The sequence below is a fragment of the Acomys minous genome (genome assembly GCF_964271855.1).
Source record: "Acomys minous genome assembly, chromosome: 11".
NCBI classification, from domain to species: domain Eukaryota; kingdom Metazoa; phylum Chordata; class Mammalia; order Rodentia; family Muridae; genus Acomys; species Acomys minous.
In genome coordinates, this window is record NC_140492.1 from 99,476,775 (window position 1) to 99,500,088 (window position 23,314).

General features: G+C 47.4%; 1 protein-coding gene across 5 annotated transcripts in view; it reads right to left on the reverse strand.

Annotated features, from left to right (window-relative positions):
* Positions 1-206: 206 nt before the first annotated feature.
* Positions 207-23,314, reverse strand: part of GCNT4 (glucosaminyl (N-acetyl) transferase 4) — a 28,456-nt gene continuing 5,348 nt past the window's right edge. For 3 of the 5 annotated variants that reach the window (XM_084802490.1, XM_084802488.1, XM_084802491.1), the window contains exons 2-3: positions 12,356-12,472; positions 207-2,732 (exon numbers count right to left, since the gene is read on the reverse strand). In XM_084802490.1, the coding sequence (XP_084658616.1) occupies positions 1,337-2,731 (1,395 nt within the window). In that variant the 5' untranslated portion in view covers position 2,732; positions 12,356-12,472 and the 3' untranslated portion in view covers positions 207-1,336. Of the gene's footprint in view, positions 2,733-12,355; positions 12,473-21,290; positions 21,448-23,314 lie in introns of all 5 variants that reach the window. The other 2 variants (XM_084802489.1, XM_084802487.1) reach the window with 1 other exon arrangement.

A 23,314-nucleotide genomic window follows, 5' to 3' on the forward strand; every position in this document is an offset into this window, starting at 1 on the left:
CCGATTTTGGCCTTGATTACTGCATAGGTGAGTAGTTACAGGGGCTGTGATCAAGACAGGGATTTTTACATGTGTCCCACTTTCCCCGGGGACTGCTGTGATGCTGCAGGCTGCTCTCAGGCCTGTGCCTCCGCAGCACAACACACAACACAGTCAGTCTCAGTGAGCCTCTGCCTCACCCCTCTGTGTGTGTGTGTGTGTGTGTGTGTGTGTGTGTGTGTGTGTGTGTGTGTGTAAAATGACGCTCTTAAGTGTGGGTATTTGTAAACTAAAGATAATATTTCCTTTGGTGCTCAGTTGAGACAAATGCTACAACTAATTCGGAGTGTTTATCATTTTGCATTTTTTTTTTAAAAAGAGAAAAATGTGCAAGTGACCACAATAACCAACTGAGAAAGTGGTCATATCCCCACAAAATCTTTCTAGGAAAGCTTACTGGATAGTTACATAAAACGGAGCCATCAACCGCGTCAGAAGTGTACCACTGCAGCAAGGGCACAATCTTGTCTATAGTGTCAACATGCGCAATAATGGGCACAGGCCTGGGGTCCTGGTCTGTGTCGTGTTCAACTAGTAGTACCCAGTTTTACTTTCATCAGGACAATGTGTTTTAAAGAAAACAAGTGAATTAAAAAGGAACCCATTCACACTACTGTTGTGTAACACACGCAAAAGCTAAACAAAGCCCTTTGTCCCTCTTCAGGCACTACCTGTCCCAATCCACCCACCACCCACCACCCGCCCCCGAGCCTTCTCAGACAACCATACCCTACACAGGTCACACCAACAGCACTGCCTCCGCCCTGAATCAGAAAAGTGAGGCACCAAAAGGTAAATTATACTTTGGCAAGCAGGCGATCAGACAGTTCTTTGAGTTTCTCTGAGGTAGTGGAATCCTCCTCCTAATAGTCTAACGATTGGAAAATGTCTTAGTGGCGGAACTAGGAAAAGGCAGAGCGCCGGCTTCGTGCTCACGCACTTCTCAGAGACGAGGAGCTTGCATGATTCACACACACTCGGAAGTTACCTTCAGTAGCACCCTGGTTGTTATATGGAAATACGAAACACTACAGTTGCCACATTCGGAGCGTAAACACTGTTTCCCAATCATTACCACTTAGATTTAACTCCCGAGTGTCTTTTGATAAAGTGCTCAATATTTGAGACCTCTGACACCGTAAGACACCAAGCAAAACCAGCACTTAAAAACCAGCCAACTGTAGGCTCCAGGTCCACACATGGAATTCTATAGAAGTTTCATCCTTGGAAAGAATTTAGTTCAGAGGGTGCTGGGCAAGGCATCGGCACATAATTCCATCTTCCTTAAATCTCTGTGTCAGACACCCTTTAGGTCTGTAGTGATCTGATGACGTGTGGCTTTGGGATTTCCATCTGTAATGAGCTTTTCTGAAGACACAGTGGCCAACTTTCTCTGTTGCTCTTCAAGCTTTTCTGCGAGACATTTAATCAAGATGGGGTCCACTTTAGAATCAAACTTATTCGCAAACCAGTGCCCTTCCTTTATAAGCCACCGTAGTTCTGCAGCTCCGTAAATGCACACGCTTCGAAGGTGAGAGCCGGTGCAATTGGGGTAGAGAAAGCCTTCATAGTAATTCCATTTCACCAGCCGGGTCTTACTCTGCAGGTCAGACACGTCCTGGGATGACCTAGGAATCTCTCCGGGTATCCCTGGTATCCGGATTAAGGTAGCCCAAAAGTGTTCATCAGGAGAGTACGTATCTTTAGACCAGGCAAAAAAGTCCTCAATGAGGGAGCTGTTAAAAACATATTTAACAAACGCTTGACTTAAAACAAAATAGGCACTGCCCACAAACACCTCGATATTATGAGGCGGGGCTTTCTTGGAGATGTTCGTCTTTATTGGCAACTTCATGTATTCATAAGGCACCTGCCTGAGCTCATGGTGGTAAGTGAACCTTTCCATTTTACCAGTGGGAGGTCTCACTGTCTCTAACATATTCCTTCCTTGGAGTTTTTTCAGCTCCGACACTAATTCAAAGTTTGACTTCAGGGGGAAGTCTTGCCCACATAGGTTGATGACGTACTTCCACTGAACGGAAGACTTGAGAAGGTCTGATAAGCAATTCATGTCAGCCTGGAGCCTGGAAATGTGGGCATACTCCACAGCCTCTAACTTGGAAGCGATGAAAATATTGGAGAAGCACTTAGCTAAGTTGTGCATGGCAGCTTTGAACGCGTCCGGCGACTTGAGGTCATAGTGGATACAGTAAATATTGTGCGGGTTATAGATAGCATGAATCAGCCTTTCGACCATAATTGCGTCTTTGTGGACGACCAGCGAATAGGCTATCGGGAAGCTCTCCTCCTCCCTTGAAACATGCTTCTCATGATACCGTCTTAGGGTGTGATAAATGTCACAGTCGCTTGTCATCACCACGACATCACCATCCTCCAAGTCGATAATGTTTCGCTTTCTGATTTCCAGACTCTTGCCGATTTCCAAAGGCTCGTGCTCGTAGATCCCTGAGCAGTTGACTTCATCCCTGACCGCATCCTCAGTGGGGGGGAACCTGTTTCTTACAAACGGCGAGGTGCTCAGTGAATACTCGACCAAGTAGATGCCTCTTTGAGGGAAGAGAAGGCTGCCCACGTTTAGCAGCTTGAACAAGGAGAACAGCCACAGGGCTAAGAGCAGGATGAGGAGTTTTTGCTGAAGAGTGTATTTAAAGCAACATCTGAATATCTTCATTCTGCAGAGGAGACCGGGGGGTAGTAACTGTTAGTTAACTAATATGAAGAGGAGAATCCGCTCAGTTTATCCAAAGTTTCCTGGGTACCACCCACTACACATCCCCCCAGAGTGTGGAATCCAAAAGATAAAGGAAACAAAGTCCTTCATCAAATCACAAAATAATATAATAGAATCCAGTCATGGAACTTAGCTCATTTTGAGAGGTGTTGGTTATCAAACACAGTGGATGATAACAGTCACAGTCGCTACTATGGTAGAGAGCAGGGCTGGTTCCCGGACCTCCTGGGGGTGACCAAGGTCCACAGATGCCCAAGTTCCTTAGATCCAAGGGCTTAATATTTGCATATAGCCTATGCATAATCTCTTACAGGCCCTTTCTGTTTCTAGGTAACTTACAACCCCTAATGCTGCACTAACACAACATTTGTTCTCATGGATTCATAATAGCACCTGGTTCAGGGAAAATTCAAGTTTCATTTCTAGGGACTTTCTAGAATTTTCCTTCTCAGGTCTTTCAAGTGAGTGTTTTGCTGATTTTTCATACGAGTAGCCCACAGATGCAGAAGGCTGACGACATAATGTGCCGCTTACAGTCTTAGCACATTTGAGGAGCGATTTACTGTGGTTCGGGGCAGATGTTGAGGGAACTAGATGCTCAGAGATGCACCAACTCACATCAGGACCAAAAGACCATCTAACTTTATCCGGCCTTCAGGTGCTTATTAGATGGAGGTCTGAAGTCTGTTAGGAACAGCCCAGAGAACTCCATTTCAGAAACAGCAGCACACAGTCTTTGAGATGTACAGATTGTGGATATTGCATAACTTTTATCTCTGTTAGTCCCCATTTTCTCACAGGGATTATTAGCGAAATGGCCTTGAGACTGGGAAAAGTCTCGAACTCATTCTTGGGCTTTCAGTGGGTCATCTTGCCCAGGGAAGAGTCAGTTCTCCAAAGCTTTGTAACACTAGGCAGAAACCTTGACCTTGGGCCTCAGTGGCCAAGACTCAATTACTTTGTGTCTTTGGAGGAATAAGAGCTAAGATCTGACATGAACCGAGACCCCTGTGCTGGGCCCTCATTCAACAAAGATGCTGTCTGGGCCTGGCAGTGGAATGGAGAAGGCAGGACAGATCGGAGGCATGTTTATGTATGACCTGACCTGTTGACACGAGTGTGAGGTAAGTGAAGAGAAAACCCTCACAACTTTCTATGTGGACAGTCTCATCATTTGTGGAAATAGAAGGCAGAGGACAGGGCGAGAAGAGCAGCCCAGATCTGTCCACACTGAGCTTGAGTGCCTTCCGGGATTCCACACAGACACTTCCAGCAGGGAACTTGAAGGGCCACCACTTAAGCCTGGGTGAGAGGTGAAGACTGGGAGAGAAATATGTCAGCAACATAAACATGGAACTGAAAATCCCAATGGCCAGGGCGAGTATGGAGGAGACAGCAGTGAGCAGAGAAAGAGACCCCAGGCAACCGCAGAGGGTAGGCTGAGATGTGGCCAGAGGCAATGGTCAAGGGCACCGAGCCTCGGACTCAGAAGCCTGAGCACACCCGTACAGAGGGGCTGTGGTAAAACAAGACAAGAGATCAGTCAATTCCAAGCACACTTTATAGGCCCGGGCATCTTAACTGGCATCAGTTACTCTTTCCCTTGGCGAAGTGGGAAGATGTTTAAGGAGACCGACACAGGCCCCCCAGAATTGTCCTGCTATTGTCAACCTAGTTCCCACCTTCACATGGACGTCAAGAGATAAAGGCCAGCTCTCTGAACACTGCCAGGGTCTCAGCATCTGTGTTCCTGTCTTTCTTGGGTCCAGTCCCGGGCTTGGAGAGTGTGAGCTGTCAGGAAGCCAGGGCTAGCTGCCTGAAGCAGGCCAGTCCCAGGGGACCGGACAACAGGGTAGGAGAATGCTGAAAAAGGCTTCTGGAACCGGCTCTGACTCCCTGCTCTGGCCAGAGACAAGGGTGAGTTTCAAAAGAAACAGGGGAGGCCCTGGGGCAGCCCAGGCCTGTCCTTGGCTCTCTGAATGTCTCTCCTGCTCCCCAAGGATCTTGTGAGAGGAAAACTTGTCTGGCTGGGGGCAACCTCTGATTTGAAAGAAGCACCTTCCAGGATTAGTACCCTGTCCCAGGTCAGAATAAAAATACTCTTATCCCAACCACAGTCCGTGAGCTAAAAATGTCTCAGTGTTGGGGTAAGGACACAAAGTTGGGCAGCTAGGAAAGGCAGGGGTGGGGGGCAGAGGCAGGGGGAGGGGAAAGACCTGGAAAGAGTTGAGGGAGGAAAGTTGACTGTGATCAAAGCATGTTGTATAGAATTCACAAAGAATAAGGAAGGAGTTTGCAAAAAAAAAAATGCATTTAAAAAAAGAAGAAAAAGGTAAAGGACGCGGAGGTGGCATGCCCTCAGATTTTAATGAGCTCCTGCCAATTCCTAAACAGGCATGTTGGCCTCATCCCAAGGTGCTGGCAGTGCTGAGAAATCAGTTCTGTATCCTGGGTACCACAGAGGGAAAGCTCCCCTAGGAGGTCGAAGATGAAAACCTCCAGCCTCCGCTTGGCTCTGGCTTCCTCCTGCAGAACTTCAGAGGGTGCCCTTGTGCCAAACCACTGGGCTCTGCAGAGGCCAGCACGGCCCCAAGAGCCACAAGCCTCAGAGGTGAAGGCGGCCAGGCCAATACCTACACATTATAGACCCTTCCATCTTCCTGCCACCTGCACCTCAGACCTGGGGAACCCCCTGACACCTCAGGTATAGAGGATAGAAAGGAGCCCTCAGGCCCTACTCAAGTCGGAAAGGTGGGCTAGGCTAAGCTGGCCCTCAAGCTGACTGCATTGCTCCCAGGAGACCAGTCTACACTACTTCCTACTGTAAACACTCTAGTGGCCACTTTCCTCTTTAGGCTTGTGCTGGCTAGGAGTACGTAACGGTTACGTTATGCATGACTTCCTATAGGAGAAGGGACTCTCCCCCTCTCACCAGGATAGACAATGAAGTTGCCTTGTGGGGTCTGTCACCATATAGACACAAGTTCCTAGCCATGGCAACCAAACCAGAAGAAGACAGTAACAGCAAGAGTTGACAGTGATAGCTCAGGTAAGTGAGGCCCATAATGATTCACTAAAGCCACAACACGGAAGACACAAAGTATTTCTCCAACCCCCAGATCTCCCAGCGCTCAAAGCCAGCAACAGTAAGTGCCAAGATCAACAGCAACCAGTGCCGCCAATACCTACACTCAGGGACAACAGCTACCGTCACCAGCAGCTGTACAACCATCTTTTAAGTTATCTCTCTTGGAGCTCAGGGCCATTAGAGCAAGAGGATGCTCCTTCCTCAGAGAAGGAAGGGAACTAGTCAATCAGGAATACAAGTAAGAAGACCAGGAAGAAAAAGTACCAAGTAAGTTTCAGCCTTTAGGGACCAGGAACTGAAGGTTGGAGAGATGGCTCAGTGGTTAAGAGCACTGGCCGCTCTTCCAGAGAACCCGTTAGAGCTCACAACCATCTGTGACTCCACATCCAGAGGGTCCAATGTCCTCTTCTGGTCTCTGAGGTCACTTTACACATGTGGTGCCCAGACATACATGCGGGGAAAACACCCATAGACACAAAATAAAAATAAACAAAATCTCAGGAATAAAAATAAAGAATTTCATGCTTACAGGGCTCTCCGGGAACCTACAGAGCTTGGCAGACATTGTAGACAACAAGTGGGAAGTGGTGGGCTTTAGGATGTCACAGAGCTGAGCTTGAAGACCCTGAAGGAACGCTCTGTAGCTGTGTCTAGCTAACCTCTCCGAAGGCCAGCGTTTTTGCTCAATAGAGGATTTAGAAAGCTGGCCCCGAGTCCCAGTGTCTTAAATTGTATGCTGTATATGAGGTCACACAGCTGATTAGGGAGTTCATGAGAAATTTAGTAAGAGTAACAGGTTTCTGAAGCCTTCTCTTCCCTTTTTTTACCCGTGGCCAGCTCGCTTAACATGTCTTGGAACTTTTTCAGTACACCAATTATACAGGACTTTATTGATTTTAGAAAACTGACATATTTTGTGGTTACGCGTATGCACGTGTCTCTCTACAGGGATATGTACACGGGAGTGCAAGTGCCCACAGAGGCCAGAAGAGGGCCTTGGATCGCATGGAGCTGGATTTACGGGAGGTTGTGAGCCACCTGACGTGGGTGCTGGGAATTGAACTCGGGTCCCCCTCTAAGGGCTCTTAACCCCTGAGCCATCTTGCTATCCTCTGGCTTTAAAAAAAAGAGAATCTGTAAGTCATTTTATGTGACAATGTTAAGAACATGGCTGCCCTGCCCCTCTTCTGATCAAGGTAGGAGGTGGCGATGTCTTAAGGATGGATGGCAAATACTTTTTTAACCCTAGACCTAAGTTTATTGCCTTTTATTTGTTTTTCGGCACTAGGGATGGAACCTAGGACTTCATGTAAGCTACCACCAGGTCTTCCGCCCGTCTTTCCAACCGACCCCCAAGGCCTCAGTACAAATTTAGTGCTTTGAAATCAGTGCCTGAAAGCCTCCATCCCAATCTCTTTGTTGATTTAATAGCATTGTTGTGGAGGTGGACTTACTCGGAACACTGTTCTGAATTTCTGTATGTGTAATTCAAGCCCTTCAATAGACTAAGAAGGTGGCAACTACCACTGTCCCTCTTTTATGAGGAAAGAAGCTGAGGTCCATGAGACAAATAAAATACTAACCAAGAGCAAGGGCAGAAATCTCTCCTCCCACGGAGGGGACCTTCTTCATGATGGTGGGCCTCAAAGCTTCTCTGGGTGGGACCCTACCAGCACCCTTCTGGGTGCCTGCCTAGGGTGCATTCAGGTCATGGTATGGAAGAAGGGATGTTCCTTCTTCTCTTCTTCTTACTCCAAGTCTCTCCTGATTTAAGTTCATTTTTTAACCAATGTCTCAAATTAAAAAGAAAATCTACAAGCCCCAACCAAATGGCTCAAGGTCCAGATGTGGAAAGTGCTGTAGCTGGAACTTGATGCCATGGGGCCTTGCTCTGCAGACTTACTCAGCCTTCCATGCAAACCCATCCGTGGGACAGGAGGAGAAAAAATCTCCGTATTTCCCATGATGGCTCAGCCCTTGACGGATGTTCCCATTGGAAGCCTTACATAACTGTACTGAAGCAGAGACAAATGAATTCCACTCGTGAAACGCTATACCTGTCTGAGAGAGAGTCTGCGTGGAGAAATACCCTATGGGGACCTGGGTGATGAGTCCTAGCTCCCTCTGAGGCCCCAGGCCCAGGCCAATTGATACAGAGATTAGCTGGTTTTCAGCCAGTAGGATCCTTCATGGGAAGAGGAACCAGGTCATCCCAGGAATCCAGTCACCAGTGATGCCTGGCCCACATCTTGTCACCACGCAGTTGGGGATGTCTGAGAACACCCCGGTTCTTTAGAAAACATTCTGGCTGGAATCTCCCTCCAGGCAGAGAGCGTTCCCTTCAATGCACCCACTTTCAAGTCCTTAAACTTTGTTTTATTCTATGTCAACTTGAAAAATAGGACACGAAGAGCTTATTAACTTGGGTATGCCAGGATCTATTTTATTTTTCCTAAAGCCTTACAAAGGAGGGTCATCATTTACATAAGGGCAGAAATATAAAGATGAGCATACTAAGAAAAAGAAACACAAATAAATAAAGAACCAAACCCCCTCCTAGACCCAGGGAACCTACATTAAGAGCTGGGCGAGCTACTGTGCTACCACAGCACCTGATCTCAGCGAGGCTGCTAACTCTCCATGACGTCTGGCTCATCACTGGCCATAGAACATTCTGGACTGGGACCATTAGGTGGGAGGATGACTCAGCTCTAGTGTATTTCCGTAACGCCTCCACAGAACCTCAGGAGTTGTGCAAAGGAGTCCAAAGACAAGTTTCTCTAAGAGCTTATGCTCTTTGTTCTAGTCTAGAAGGGACGTAGCTAAAGCTAACAGTTGTCCCAGCGTGAAGCAGGTAAACACGGCACCTACGCAAAACACTGGAGCCTCATGGCTGAGCCAATAATGCAATGTACAGAAAGACAGACAGCTCTGAAAAGGCCAGCAATTACAGCCCCTTACAAGGAAAAGTAAATGGGTTTTTCATTCTCATTTCATTAAAAAAACAACAACAACAAACAAACAACAACAAGGCACAACTCAGGAAGTCGAGAAGCCAGTAGTAGAAAATAGAGCTTGCTGTGATCCATAACTTGGCATGACATTCCGTGGACAACATGTCCTTCCAGCCTGTTTTTAAGAAACATGTCCTCCATGTCGTCATCTTTACCCACCCACACACCCAGACACCTTAGGTTTGCCTTTCTAGAAGCCTCACTACGCAGGCACTGACCTACCCGTTTCTTTCATTCACAATATACTCTGACGACTCGGATTCTCAACTGGGTCTGAAACTGTTCGAGGCTCTTTCTAGCAGCAGCAAACATGCCTTTCATCAGGGGGGAAAAAAGCCCACTTAAATAATAAAAATTTTTTTTTAACCAATGCTAAAATGTAAACTCTTAAAACTTTAAAGCACTTTTAAAATGACCGAGTCTGTAGCCCTCCTCCAAAGGTGCCCAGACCCTCACTTCAGTCCTGGGACATTGGGAACACATTCTCTCTATTTACATGTGTGTCTTAGTCTGCTCCCATTGCTATGACAAAATGCCATAAGCTGAGGAGTTTATCAACAACAGAAACGTGCTTCTCACGGTACTGGAAACTGAGAAGCCATGGTCAAAGCACAGATTGACATCTAACGACGGCTCACTCCAGCTTCTAAGATCCTGCCTTGTAGCTGCATTCTCCCGTGGCAGAAGGGCAGAAGGGCACAAGTGTAGGCGGGCCCAACAGCTCCCTCACACCTCTTACAAGATCACTAACTCCATTTGTGACAGCTCCACCCAAGAGCGCCACTAACCTCCTATACCTCCTAAATCTATGACATTGGCAGTTGAGTTTCAGCATGAATTTGGGGAGGGCGCATTCAGACCGTAGTGATGTGCTTTCAGTCAACTGCTGTCCGTCAAGGGACTCACAGAGGGCAGGATCCCCAGTCCCTTATGTAGGCTCCAGATGGTGGCATCTATTCCCGCCTGGCTCCCCATTCCTCACCACTAACATGGTTCTGACCAACATCAACAACATTCTTCATGTTGTCAGAGGCCACGGACACATGCCTGTCCCTTCTTAATGATGGAGGCAGAATATCAGTATTATTTGTATTTTCTTCCTTACACTGTCTAAGGCTAGGCACTATCATTATTCCTGTTTTGTTTTGTTTTGTTTTGTTTTTTCAGATGAGAAAATGAATCACAGAAGATAGGTAACTTACTTTGGGCCAGGAATTTCAACTATGGCCCGGTTATCACTAACCACAACTGAACTTGCCCTTCCAGCCTCTCAGTGGTCTAGAGGAACCAGGAGCAATCAATGGATGTTATGAGCATCTACCAAACTTGCTTAGGAGACACTAAGTTACATAAAGTGGAATTCAACTAAAGGAACTAAAGAATTTAACTAAAGTAGAATTTAAGTAAAGACCACATTCTGGTCTGGGCTCTGCTTATCAAAGCTTCCTCACGTGATCCAGCAAGCTAGTAACCATGGGCCAGTCTTTATGCCCCAAGTACTAAGCAGAATAATAGTTTTTCTATTTGGTTTCCTTCTCAGGAAGAGCAAGCAGGAGGAACCTGGCTAAGAGCTGTGTGGGAAAAGCAGCCCTGGTCTGCCTCAGGATAACTATGACACTATTTTACAGTATAAATCTCCCCATTTGTCCAAACAACCAAACTCTGGGATTTCCGTCTCTGCAAAACATGTTTAATTGATCACAATGTAACTTGGGGGCATGAGACTATATAAACTGATAGGGATTTCTGTTCAGGACCGGCTCGCTTTTGTGTATTAGCTACAGCCAGACGTATGCTATTATTAAAGAGCTTTTATTTATTCACCTGGTAGGGAGATTTCATACTGGGAAGGCATATTAGTTGCTACATTGCAGGAACCCATCGGTTCTACATCCGAAATGTATTTCTGAGCCATATGCCCGTTTCCTACTCGGTCGGAGACACTCTACTCTAAGCCACGTCAACTCTGCCTTTGGCAGAAAACAGTCTCCTCCTCAGCTTCCTCACTTCTTGTAGTCCATTCCTGACAAGTAAATAAGATTTACCCCGCCACATATACCTGCTCCCTATATGCCAAACCCTTCACTTCACTGGGTATAAAAATTAGGCTCTTTCCCAGTGCCTACTTCCCTCATTGAGCTCTAGGTGACATCAGCCCTTTGGAACCTTCCAGAACTGCTGTCTCTTCTTTGCCTCAGGGCCTTAGTCTAGACCACTTTTCCCTGATCCCTGGCCTGCTAGGGTTCTCACAGTGAAGAAAAACAAATATATCATTTCTTTAGGGGGTTCTCTCTAATTACTTTTTTCAAATCTCCCTCTGGCCTACCCAGACTCCTGTTTTTATTTCGCTTTGTTGTTGCGTGTTTATTTTTGAGCCATTTGCACAGTCCATTTGTGCTCATTTATACTGTCTTTAGATAGGAACACAAGGTCTTTGAAGGCTCCGGTTACTCCTGCATTTTCAGCACTGAGCAAACACACTCATTCCTGGTACCTATAGTTGTTGGGTAGGACAAAGCCAAAAGACCCACATTCTAATCTGGGCTCTGTTTATCAAAGCTTCCTCACGTGATCCAGCAAGCTAGTAAGCATGGGCCAGTCTTTATGCCCCAAGCAGTAAGCAGAATAATAGGTTTTTTTAAATCCAACAGACCTCTTGTGAAGGCCCTATAACATGATGCATGTGAAAGAGCTATAGGAAAAAGACGCTGGTCTGCAAAAGTCAGGCTTTAGGACCTCCGTAAGAAGAATGGTTTCCTGGGGGAAATCCAGAGCCAATTTTTTGTTTGTTTCATTTTCCCGAAGCAACGCATCCATTATTCCCTCCACTCTGACATTCTAGATGATTATTCGCTGCTTACTCTTTGGCAACATTCTTTATGCTGACAGTAATTTTTAACGGATGGTTCAGAATTCTCCCTGGGGCATCAGCATTATGTAGACCCAGACTTCCCCTGACTGTGAGAGATGGGAAGATAGCTGCTGTAGTTAATTCTCAGAGGTGGCTCCCCACTCTTCTGAAAGACGGGTTGCCAAATAATCCCTCCCAAAGGGCACCTAGGAGTACACCCAACCCCTCCCTGGCCAAGCCCCAGCAGCTAGTGCCCTGCGTGGCAGTGCTACAGATCTCTCCTCTCGGCCCCCACTCTTTTAGGGGTGACTCTCTGTAGTGGCTCTGTATTGACCCCAACACCCAAACCAACAAAGCCATTCCAAGGCTTCTACAGCAGCTCGGACACATAAGGCACAGCCTCAGATATGGCCTCTTCAGTGCTCTGCCACCAAGATCCTACATCCAGTGACACTGTCTCAGCACTGTTAACTGCACGGCTCGTCATCCGAACGGGCTCTGTTTGAGGCCCTCGTAGGGTAAGCCACCACCGACAGCTTTCCTGTTGTTTGCTTTAGGGTGGCTATGTACAAAGTATGACTACCATCTTTTAAAAAAAAAAGTTACTTTACCTGCAAATCAGTAAGAACAGAGGCCTCAGTGGAAAAGCAGGACATGAAAGTCATTCTCCATGCTGTTTCTTTAGAGCATCCTTCCGTCTGCAGTGTCTTTTCCAGAGTCTTTCAGGTCTAGGGGGAACCACATGATGTGTAAGGTAACATGGGAAACAAGGAACTTATAGCAAGATGTCTTTTTTTTTTTCATAGCAAGATGTCTTAACCGGACTGATCGTGCTCCCTCAAGGTTGCGGGGAACCTGGTTCATAGCAACAAAAAGTACAAATATCAGCTCCTGTTCAGTAGCTACAGCAATTCGGGGGGGGGGGGTCACCTCGACTCTTGGTTTTCTCTTATGTCTTGAGGTAAATATCAGAAGCTGTTCATGACTCAGCTGGCAAGGTCGCCTGGATGCCACGCAGCTCTCTCTAGCAGGCCTCTAAAAATGCCAGAGAGCATGAAACCAGTGAAATTTCCAATTCATAACATCCCATGACCCTTATTAGGGAGTAAAATGTTCAGTTTTTCTCAAAAAAAAAAAATTTTTTTTAAAGGACAGATTCCGGAAATACCTATACCCTCAAATGTTAGTTGGGGGAAGCCATGGCTGCCATGCTTACCTGTGTGAGCACAAAGGACTGCAAAGGAGAGGCTGACCAACGCCTCAGACCTTTGCCTTGCGCTTCTGTGCCCCCCCCACCCCCCTCCGCCCCCCCTGCCCCCCCCCACCCCCCCCCTCCGCCCCCTTCTGTCTCATCTAGCTTAGGAACAACGGAAACCAAGCTGTGTTTGAAATTCCATGTTATAACCTTAAAATGTGGGTCAAGAATATTTTGGGTTCTTTTTTCTATAGATAACTAGAATTAAAAAAAAAAACATTTGTTGTTGTTGTTGTTGTGTGTGTATGCCTGTGCGTGTGTGTGAGATTGTGCATTCTTGCATGTGCACGCAAATGCCAGAGGAGGCTACCAGGTGTTTTCCTCTATGGCTCTCCTTACTGACTTGATGCAGGTTCTGTCAATGAACTGGAAGCCTGTTATTTCAATGAGGCTGACTGGCCATTGAGCACATGGGATCCAACTATCTCTGCCTCCCGATGCTAGTTACAGGCACACATAGTTATGCCCGGTTTACTTGGTTTTCACATGAATAATGGGGATTCGAACTTGAGTCCTCAGGCCTTCCTACTTATACAGTACTGCTCTTATCTACTGAGCCACCCAGCCCCAAGCCTTGTCTATTATTTTTTAATGAACTTTACTGTGTTCACCCAAGGTGTGCAGATGTGACTGTTTCTCTCCCCCTAGATCTCTGCAAGCACTTATTTTGGTATCATATAGTCAACTCCATATTTTATTCTCCCCAAATTAACTCCACAAAAATCTCTGTAGCTAGCTGAGCTGAAGATGTGCGAGAAACTGACTTCCACATGTACATTTGTGCCCTTATGAAAGTGCATGGTGGGGAAACCCCGGGAACAGGCAGATGTGAATCAGAGCTCGTGTGTCAGAGGGCAGAGGCCCAAGCCTTGCAGCTCTTTTCTAACTCTCTTTCAAGTTAGAAGAGCTTGCTCATTTGTTTTCTACATTCAACCAAAACAGCGGGAGTGCATCAGACATCAACAGTTTCTTCTGTACTAATCAAGTAAAGATCATCTAGGCGTGATCACTCACATTTGGAATCCTAGCACTCAGGAGTCTGAGGCAAGAGTATCATGAGTAAGAAGCCAGCCTGTGCTATACTGTGAGATTTTCAACACACACACACACACACACACACACACACACACACACACACACACACAAAGTCCCCCACCACAAACACCTATAGACACATACACACACGTGCATAGTCACATCACAGGCACACACACATGCAACATGCACAGACCCTACCATGCACATTCACACATATTTACTCGCACACTGACACACACACACACACACACACACACACACACACACACACACACAAACACTCCAGATATGTGCACACATGCAGATGTAGACAGAGACAGACACATGTGGGCACCTCTGTCACGAATGCATTGTTTAGCCAAAGATCTGTTGGCTTAAAATATACAAACTGCCCCCAAAATCTCGTGCATATACATAAATACTAAGTTAAAATCCAGGAACTCAAAAACTAAGTGGGAAGGATAAAAGAAAATCCACAGTGCTTGGGTCAATATTACCAAAATAGTTAGTTCCAAAGCAGAGATTTTTTTTTAATCTTTGCAGAAATTCAGTCCGGAAAATCCTGTGACAACTAACCAGCATACATCTCTGGCAAGGTTGTATTTGAACCCTAGCTCTCACAGGTTACAGCGGACTATAACGCACAGGTCATGTGACAGATAAAGACAAGGCTTGCTTAGTTTACTAAGTGTCTAAGCAAGTCTACACAAAGCAGAAATCAACAGCCAAGCCAATTTTTCTTTACCTTTTTCTTTTTTTCTTCTTTCTTTCTTTCTTTCTTTCTTTCTCTTTCTCATTTTTTTGAGACAGGGTTTCTCTGTGTAGCTTTGGCTGTCCTGGACTCGCTTTGTAGAGCAGGGTGGCCTCGAACTCACAGAGATCCACCTGTCTCTGCCTCTTAAGTGCCAGGACTAAAGGCATGTGCAACACCACACCCTGCTCAGACCGGATTTTGTGATGGACAGTGATGCGGTCTTGTGCCAGAACAGAGATATGATAAAAATTTAGAAACAGAGCCACAGAGAGGACTTTACCAGGCTGCCAGTTGCCTTCAACACTCACCCTCGCCTTCTTCTCTCAGAGCACCCCTCTATTGCTGCTGACAGAAACGGGCAATTCAGAACACTATTTCCCCCACTCCACACATAGAACAGCTGGCAATGAACGGAGAGTGAGGTGGGGGGCGGGGGTGTGGCTTTCAGGAAGAGGAACACGCTACTCCTCTTTTCTCCTACTTCCCTTTTGCGACTCTAACATGGTGGCTAGGGCCTTTTGGAGAGAGATGGCACAGACCAAGAGACTGTTGGTCTCTCAGCCTCTGACTCCTCCAGACACCGAGCTGACAGCAGCAAACACGCTCCCTGAGCATTTGCTAGATGAGAAAAAAAAAACAACAAAACAAAAACGAGCCCTTACATACTTAGGCAACTTGCACCTTGAAAGACGAAAGCAGGAAAAAGGTAATGATGCTCCTCTCTCTCAAATTAAATCAGGGTGAACTGAGTACTTGCTCAAACAGCACGATCCTGTATATAGCCAAGTGCAAAAAATATGTCTCAAATATGCTGAACTTCTCATCCGTCTAAATTTGGAGGCAGATGGAGGCTTTAGGTAAACATCTGAAGGAAGGCAGCCTGCGAGATTTACCAAATTAACTCTAGAGCTGGCGAGAACTGCAGTTGGCTGACCAGGCTTCTCTTAGACACGCCTTGCACGTGGCAAGCCCGCTCTGTTTGCTAGGCACACGCCATAGTCCACACAGGGCCCAACATCTCCCTGTGGGTGGGTGCCCTTCTCGAGAGGTTATCACCTCTCGAGGCTCGTCAGAGGCAGGTCATTCAGTGCCGTTCAGAGCCACGAGTGTGCCCCTCAGCCCTTCTTTCTCGCCCCATCTCCCTTCTCGCCACACACTCACCCCTTCCATCTGCCCTTTGGGGGGAACATCCTAGAAGTTTGGAACTGGAAACCAATGGTGCTAATTTGCGTTTCGAGGCTGCCACCAATGAGATGTCATGGCTAGGTAGATGGCCCCTCCTGCCTAGTCTAGGGAAGAGCTCTGACTCCCGCAGTGGCAAGATGGTTAGTAGAATTAATGCCCTGGGTGTCCTGTGCCGGGAGAAGTGGATGGGCAGGCTCAGAGGCATTTAAAGCAGCTGATCTAGTAACCAGACAGTGCCCTGCCAGCCAGGACAGGGAGTTCTGCTCAAAGCTGTCTTGCCCACTCCATACCCAGACACTGTCATTGGTAGGTGACCGCCATGGGTTCCATAGGTCACCCTGGGGCCGAAGTCATAACAAAGGTATTTTTTTTCCTTTGTGGTCCAAGGCAGTCGGAGGGATGGGGGGGGGGCGTGGGGGATGGCGCACAGCTGTATTTACAACTATCTGCAAGTCTGAAATGTTGAAAATGCATTTTCTTTTGTTTTTGGCTTTTTTCGAGACAGGGTTTCTCTGTGTAGCCTTGGTTGGCTTGGACTCACTTTGTAGAGCAGGCTGGCCTTGAACGCACAGTGATCCACTTGCCTCTGTCTCCCGAGTGCTGGGATTACAGGTGCGTGCCACCGTGCCCAATGAAAATACATTTTTATTTATTTATTTTTAATACTTATTTTTTATTTTATTTTTATGTATGCGAGTGCTCTATCTGCATGTACACCTGCACACCAGAAGAGGGCACCAGACCTCATTATAGATGGTTGTGAGCTACCATGTGGTTGCTGGAAATTGAACTCAGGACTTCTGGAAGAGAAGACAGTGCTCTTAACCACTGAGCCACCTCTCCAGCCCAAAATACACATTTAAAAAAAGAGAGAGAATCATGGGAAAGGCAGAGCAGTGGGGTTAGACCCTCATGAAAACACCAGCCCCGTGCTGTACCGGCTTTGATGGCTCAGTTACAAGCCTACTGCCATCACCTTGTTTTCCTCAATGATTCAAATGGTAATTTCTTCCTTTACTCTAGAACTTCTATTATTCTATACTTATAAACTAATTGAGGATCGTCAAGGTATTCTTTTCTCTGGTAAAGGCTCTTGTCATCAAGGCCAATGACCTGAGCTTGGTCCCCAGAACCCACATGATGGAAGGAGAAGAGTGACTACCACAAGCTGTCCTCTGGTCTCCAAGTGCTGCACGGCACACTCGTGCAAGTGCCTGTGCACACATGCATGCACTTGCGCACGCGCGCGCGCGCGCACACTCACACACACTCACACTCACACGCACACGCACACACACTACCAAATGTGATATTTTTTGAAAGCTATCCTTTCTCTAATCATGGTGGTAAAATGTAGGGAACCCAAAATGTATCACTTTGACCATTTTAAAATGCCAATTTACATTTATTAACTGTCTACGTTAGCGGAGTTAATACACTGCTTCTGTACAGACAGGCACTGAGCACGCAAGGGTCACGTTAGCCATCTCTGAGAGTATGGCTCTGCGGCATTAGCCTCTCATGTCACTGTGCAGCCATCAGCACTGTCTGCTCCCTGAACTGTCTCCTTTCCCAGCCGGACTTTGTGCCTACTGCATACGAGCTCCCAGTTCTCCCGTGTGTTCATCCCATGGCAACCGCCATTCCACCGTTTCTATGACTTTGGCCACTCAAGACTCCACTCCACAGAAGTCACATGTGTTTTCCCAGTGTTTGGCCTACTGTAACATCTTCAAGAGTCATCCACGTTGTAGCATGTATCAAAACTGCTTTCCTTTTGCAGGCTGAATAATATCTCCTTGCAAGATACGCCATGTGTTCCCCTGTCAATAAATATTTGCTCGTGCCCCCATGTTGCTGTGAACATGGGTGCTTAAATAACTTCAGTCACTGCCTCACTTCTTTAGAATATATACCATAATCCCTGCTCATCCTAAGGGAACTTTAAATTAATTATTTCAGAATTTTATGCTGTGCGTTTTGATTACATTCACCTATGCTCCAACCCCTCTTGGATTCACCGTCTTTTTTTTTTTTTTTTAACCCATCAAGTCTCCTATGTGATGCTCATCTCTTCTTGGATCTGTGGTTTTTCCACCACACGTGGTAGAATTAACAGGGGCCACACTCTTAATGAAAACTAACCTTACCTCTCTCCTGGCAGCAATCAACTGCCAATCGCTACTCTAGCCTTCCAAGAAACAAGACATTTCATTGCCTATCCATCCATCCACCCACCCATCCATCCATCCACCAATCCACCCATCCATCCATCAATCCACCCATCCATCCATCAATCCACCCACCCATCCATCCACCCACCCATCCATCCATCCATCAATCCACCCACCCATCCATCCACCCACCCATCCATCCATCTACCCACCCACCCATCCATCCACCCACCCATCCATCCATCCATCCACTCACCCATCCATCCACCCACCCATCCATCCATCCACCCACCCATCCATCCATCCACCCATCCATCCACCCATCCATCCATCCATCCACCCACCCATCCATCCATCCACCCATCCATCCACCCACCCATCCATCCATCCACTCACCCATCCATCCATCCATTCATCCATCCACCCATCCATCCATCCACTCACCCATCCATCCATCCACCCATCCATCCTTGGAACACTATGTGTCTGCCACATGGTTGGAGGCACTATGTAGACACAGCTGAACACACTATGCTGCCTCGAGGAAATGGAATGAGGCCCTTGGTGACTAATGGACACACACACACACACACACACAAACACACGCATGCACACATGAAGGAACTATAAAAGGGATATGTGAATAACGGGGGTGGAGTAGTCAATGATGGTTATTGGCCTAGGACCTTCCCAGGCCAGGAAGTTGGGCACCTCAACAGTCCCAGTCTGGCACTGAAGCTGCCTGCACATTCCCTGTTGAGTTGCTGGCATTGCGTTCACATTAGAAAGCCCAGGAAGCTGGAGTCTGGTAACAGCAGATGCAGGCAGAGCTGCACGTGTTTAGAAAAGAGAGGAACGGACAGAGGGCTGCTCTTACCCGGAGACTCACTGGAAAGGTGTCGCCCACCCTGAAGATGTGTCATTGCCCTATGGGTCAGTCCTTTCTGGAGATGCCCTCACAGACACACCGGTGTCCATTTTCACCAGTTCAGACAACCTCCTTAATTCAGCCAAGTGGCTGACCGCGACCGACTGCCACAGTGCGTACAGAGGCGATGTCTCTAGACAAATTGGTAGCTAGCATTTGGAACTGCCTCTCTTCTGGGATTCTTTTCTTGCTGTGGTGTTGACTTTCTTAAGCTCCTTTCTTAGGCTCTCTTGTCCCCTGCCACACGCCTTCCTTCAGCTGTGCAAACACCTTATCAATCCAGCTACGTTCCTCAGGTTCTGTCTAATCTTCGCAGCCTAAGTCACGTCCTTTCTGTGTGTCTTTCTCCTGACCCTTCTGCTGCAAGTCTCTGGCTCTGGCAGCTCAGGGAAGGCAAGATGCCTGCTGGGAAAGCTACAGAAGAAGAAAACTGATGGAGGACCACTAGGACGGTGGCTGTGCAGGGCCAGGTGCTTCCTCTGCCGAGGTGGAACATGGGAGTGGACGCACTCGCCCTAGTCTTAGATATTCATGCAGGCGAGTGGAAGGAACAGGAAAGCAGCTCGGTGCTCTCTTTGTGCCACTGCCACAGCCAGAGCCTCTTTGCCGCCGCCACCACCACCATGTGCCACTCACTCTTGGGTCCTCTCCCTCTTGATGACCACCAGGAGAAATGGAAAGGCTTGCTGACCCTCGGAGACAGATCTCAGCTCTGTTTATAACTCAGGGAATGGATGGCTCTACCAAACTCTTCTGACCACAGGCTGGGGGCTCAGAGCGAGACCCCTGCTGCCTCTTCGCAGGACCAGAAAGAGTTAACTTTAAGGAGTTAGCTGCAATCCGTTTCCAGTTTTTAATGAGCAGCTCAGCCCCACAGGAATTTGACCCTTAGTGACTCCCGCTGCATCGCACATAAAGCCCATCCCATGGAGGGATAACCCACACTAGAAAATGTATTCCTCAGGGAAATAATGACACTTCTGCCTGACCAGATATAACCCCCCCCATAGATATCCAGCTGATAAGTCCTAAGTAATTAGGGCACAGTAACATTGACACACTGCCTGAGTAGAACCCCCTATGGCTGCAGCCCCTCACAACACCTTTATGTAGACGGCTTCCCTCTCCTGCCTTGCTCGCTGTAGTTATACTAGAGTGTGTCGAATAAGCTCCATTCCTGTCTTTTTATTTTGTCTTGTTTTGAATTCATTTACCATGCACACATCCCTGGCCTGTCCCCACAGTCCCCACACGGCATAACCCATCCTATACCACATAGGCCGATGGGGCGCGCCTCAGCACAATTAGGAGATCTCAGTCAATAGGACAGCCATCTAGTTTCCCTTGAGCTGGATTAGAAGGAAAAATAAAACCTGGATAGCAGAGAAAATGACAAGTAAAAGAAGCAGTAGTGTAGTGTATTCACATTCAGGACACAATATGCCACCAGCAACTATGTCACTCTTTTTTTTTTTTTTTTTGACCTAATGCAGTTGACAATCAGAGGGGCAAGATCACTCTAGCCATCACACTCTTAAAAGCAGGAGACAGTGGGCTGGAGAGAGGGGTCAGTGGGTAAGGGCACTGGCTGCTCTTGCAGAGGATCTGGGCTCAGCTCCCAACCCCCATGCAGTGGGATACAACCACCTGTTACTATGGTTTCAGGGATTTGGATCCCTCTTCTGGCCTCTGGCATCAGTGATGCACGTGGCACATACATACACATACATGTCATGCACATGGCACACACACATACATGTCATGCACGTGGTACATACATACGCATACATGTCATGCACATGGTACACACAAATACATGTCACGCACATGGCACACACACATGTAGGCACTCATAACATAAAATAAAAATAATTTTTTTTTTTTAAAGTTAGGAGACCAAGTTCTCACACAAAATGAGCAAGTGCCCGGCTTATCACGGAAATTGCACGAAGCTTGCTGAGCTCACTCTTTCTTCCTGGTCGCTTTTCTACTCCTCCCACCCCCTGAGGCCAAGCCTCTTGCCTTTGTCCCATTTTCATAGTTTGTAACAGTTTTCCATCTCATGCATGACTAGTCTTCATTTTCCTGTGAGAGCTGCCCTATCACACAGGACTTACACTGCACGCACCCATACGCTACTGAGCATCCTTAGGTGAATTCAATCTTTAGCCCCTACAAATAACCCTGAGAGAAGAAAGGTGACAAGCCCTACCCTTGCACGGGGGAGATTTACTTCACATTAGCGGAAACTCCAGGTGTTCTGTTTTCCTGTTCATAGTGAGGAGCTCCATCTTATCGGTTTAGCAGAGGCCGTAGGGTAGTAGACTAGAGGCAGGGCATGCGCAAGACTGTGCTTCCACCCCAAGCACCTAAGAAACAAACGAACAAACCGAAACCAAGGGGCGGTGGTGGTAGCATCTTGGTGCTGGGGGGGGGCAGGGGGGGGAAAGCTTTGCATTGGCGACTCTGGATTTTGGTTTGAGGGGGGCCATTTTAATGCAAGCAAGAGCAGACAAGGAGGTAAGGACACCATTACAGATGCAGGATTGCAGGCACTGCCACACCCTAGAACACCTGGCTAGAAGCATTCCTTTTATGCAGTGGTCTGCTTTTTGTCCTCTGAAATTTTATGATTGTTTTTGAGAAAGGGTCTCGCTATATATAGCCCTGGATGTTCTGGAACTCACTATGTAGACCAGGCTGGCCTTGAACTCAGAGACATCCCTGCTTCCGCTTCTCAACTGCTGGGATGAAAGGTGTGCGCCACCATGCCCAGAAACCTTGTGACAGCTTTACAATGCATTTATATCATTCAACTGTACGCCTTTAATTATCACATAGGGGCATGAGTTTTACATTTAAAATCCCAGATCGTCTGAGACACCTGCCTCAATCTAGACTCTAGCCGAAAGCTTACACAGAGCTGAGAGGAATTCTAAAGCACACAGTTTACTTCCCGAATTCACTTTTGTACCACCTAAGCCCGCCCCTTCCCACCTAAGGCCCCCAAGTTAATGATATAAACACTTAGCAAGAGAAGCAAGCCACTCTCACCGGCAGTTGTGTCCGGGGATAGGGTTACATAAGCAGGGCTGATACAAAAGGAGGGCTTTCCAGAAGAGCAGAGACTCACTCACAGGCGACCACTGCCAGGACCGACCATGGTCATTTTTCTTGTGCTGCCTCCACAGGACAACAAAAGAGGCCCCAGTTTTGTGCCTCATTAGCTTTGAGATGGGGCCACTAACAAAGAAACTCCCATGACATTAATTCATTGGCCTGGACCTCAACGACCCAACTAGCCAGGCGGTTTGGTCTCACTTGGATCTGGAATGGTAAAATCTGAATGCAAAAGAGTAACGTGTGGGCCCCTAACATCAACTGCACGCCCACCCTGGGCCGAGGCTCGCTGCAGGGGCACCCCTGGAGAACAGCTCCTCGCCTTGGCTGACTGCGTTTGGCATGAGTCACTGTTCAGAATGAGGCCGCCAAAGAGGGTAAAGAAGAAAGTAGCAACACAAAACCACCCCTGCCCTGGATAGCTGAGGGGCACAGGGCTGCAGAAGGCTGAATCTCTGAGGTTAGACCCATCCCCCCCTTCCCCCCAGGAAGGGACAGCTCATCCTGCTCTGCTCTGTCCTGATGTTGGGGGACCCTCAAGGGGGGAACCTGGAAGCTGAGGGGCCAGTGAGCAGAACAGTCAAGAGGAACAAAAGCTCCTCTGAGAATCTAAAGTCGATAAGAGAGCTGGGGGGGTGGGGGGTGGGGGGTACATCATCTCCAGAGGGGAGAGTCTCACAGTGCCACCCCCCCTCCCCCCCACTCAGGGCAGTCTCAGAAGCAGTATTTCTAAGTTCCCAGGTGACAGGGAAGCAGCTGGCCCAGGGCCACATTTGAACACTGCTCCACTAACAAAGCTATCTTTAGTTTCTTTGGCTGTTTGTTTCCTTTATCGCTTTAGTTAATGATCTAATGAATTAACTTATACAGAGTTTCATATAGCCCAAGATGGCCTTGAACTGACTACACAGCTAAGGAGTTCCTTGAACGGGTCCCTGTTTCCAACTCCTGTATGCTAATATGGCAAGGAGGTGCCTGGTTTTTTTTGATATCCTGCCTCCCTAAGATTTTGCTAAGGCATAGTGAGTGGCCTGTTTCCCAGAAAATCCAAATTTGGAGGAACTTATTAGTTTTAAGACGTTATACTTCTTGGTTTCTCTGTGTAGTCCAGGCTGG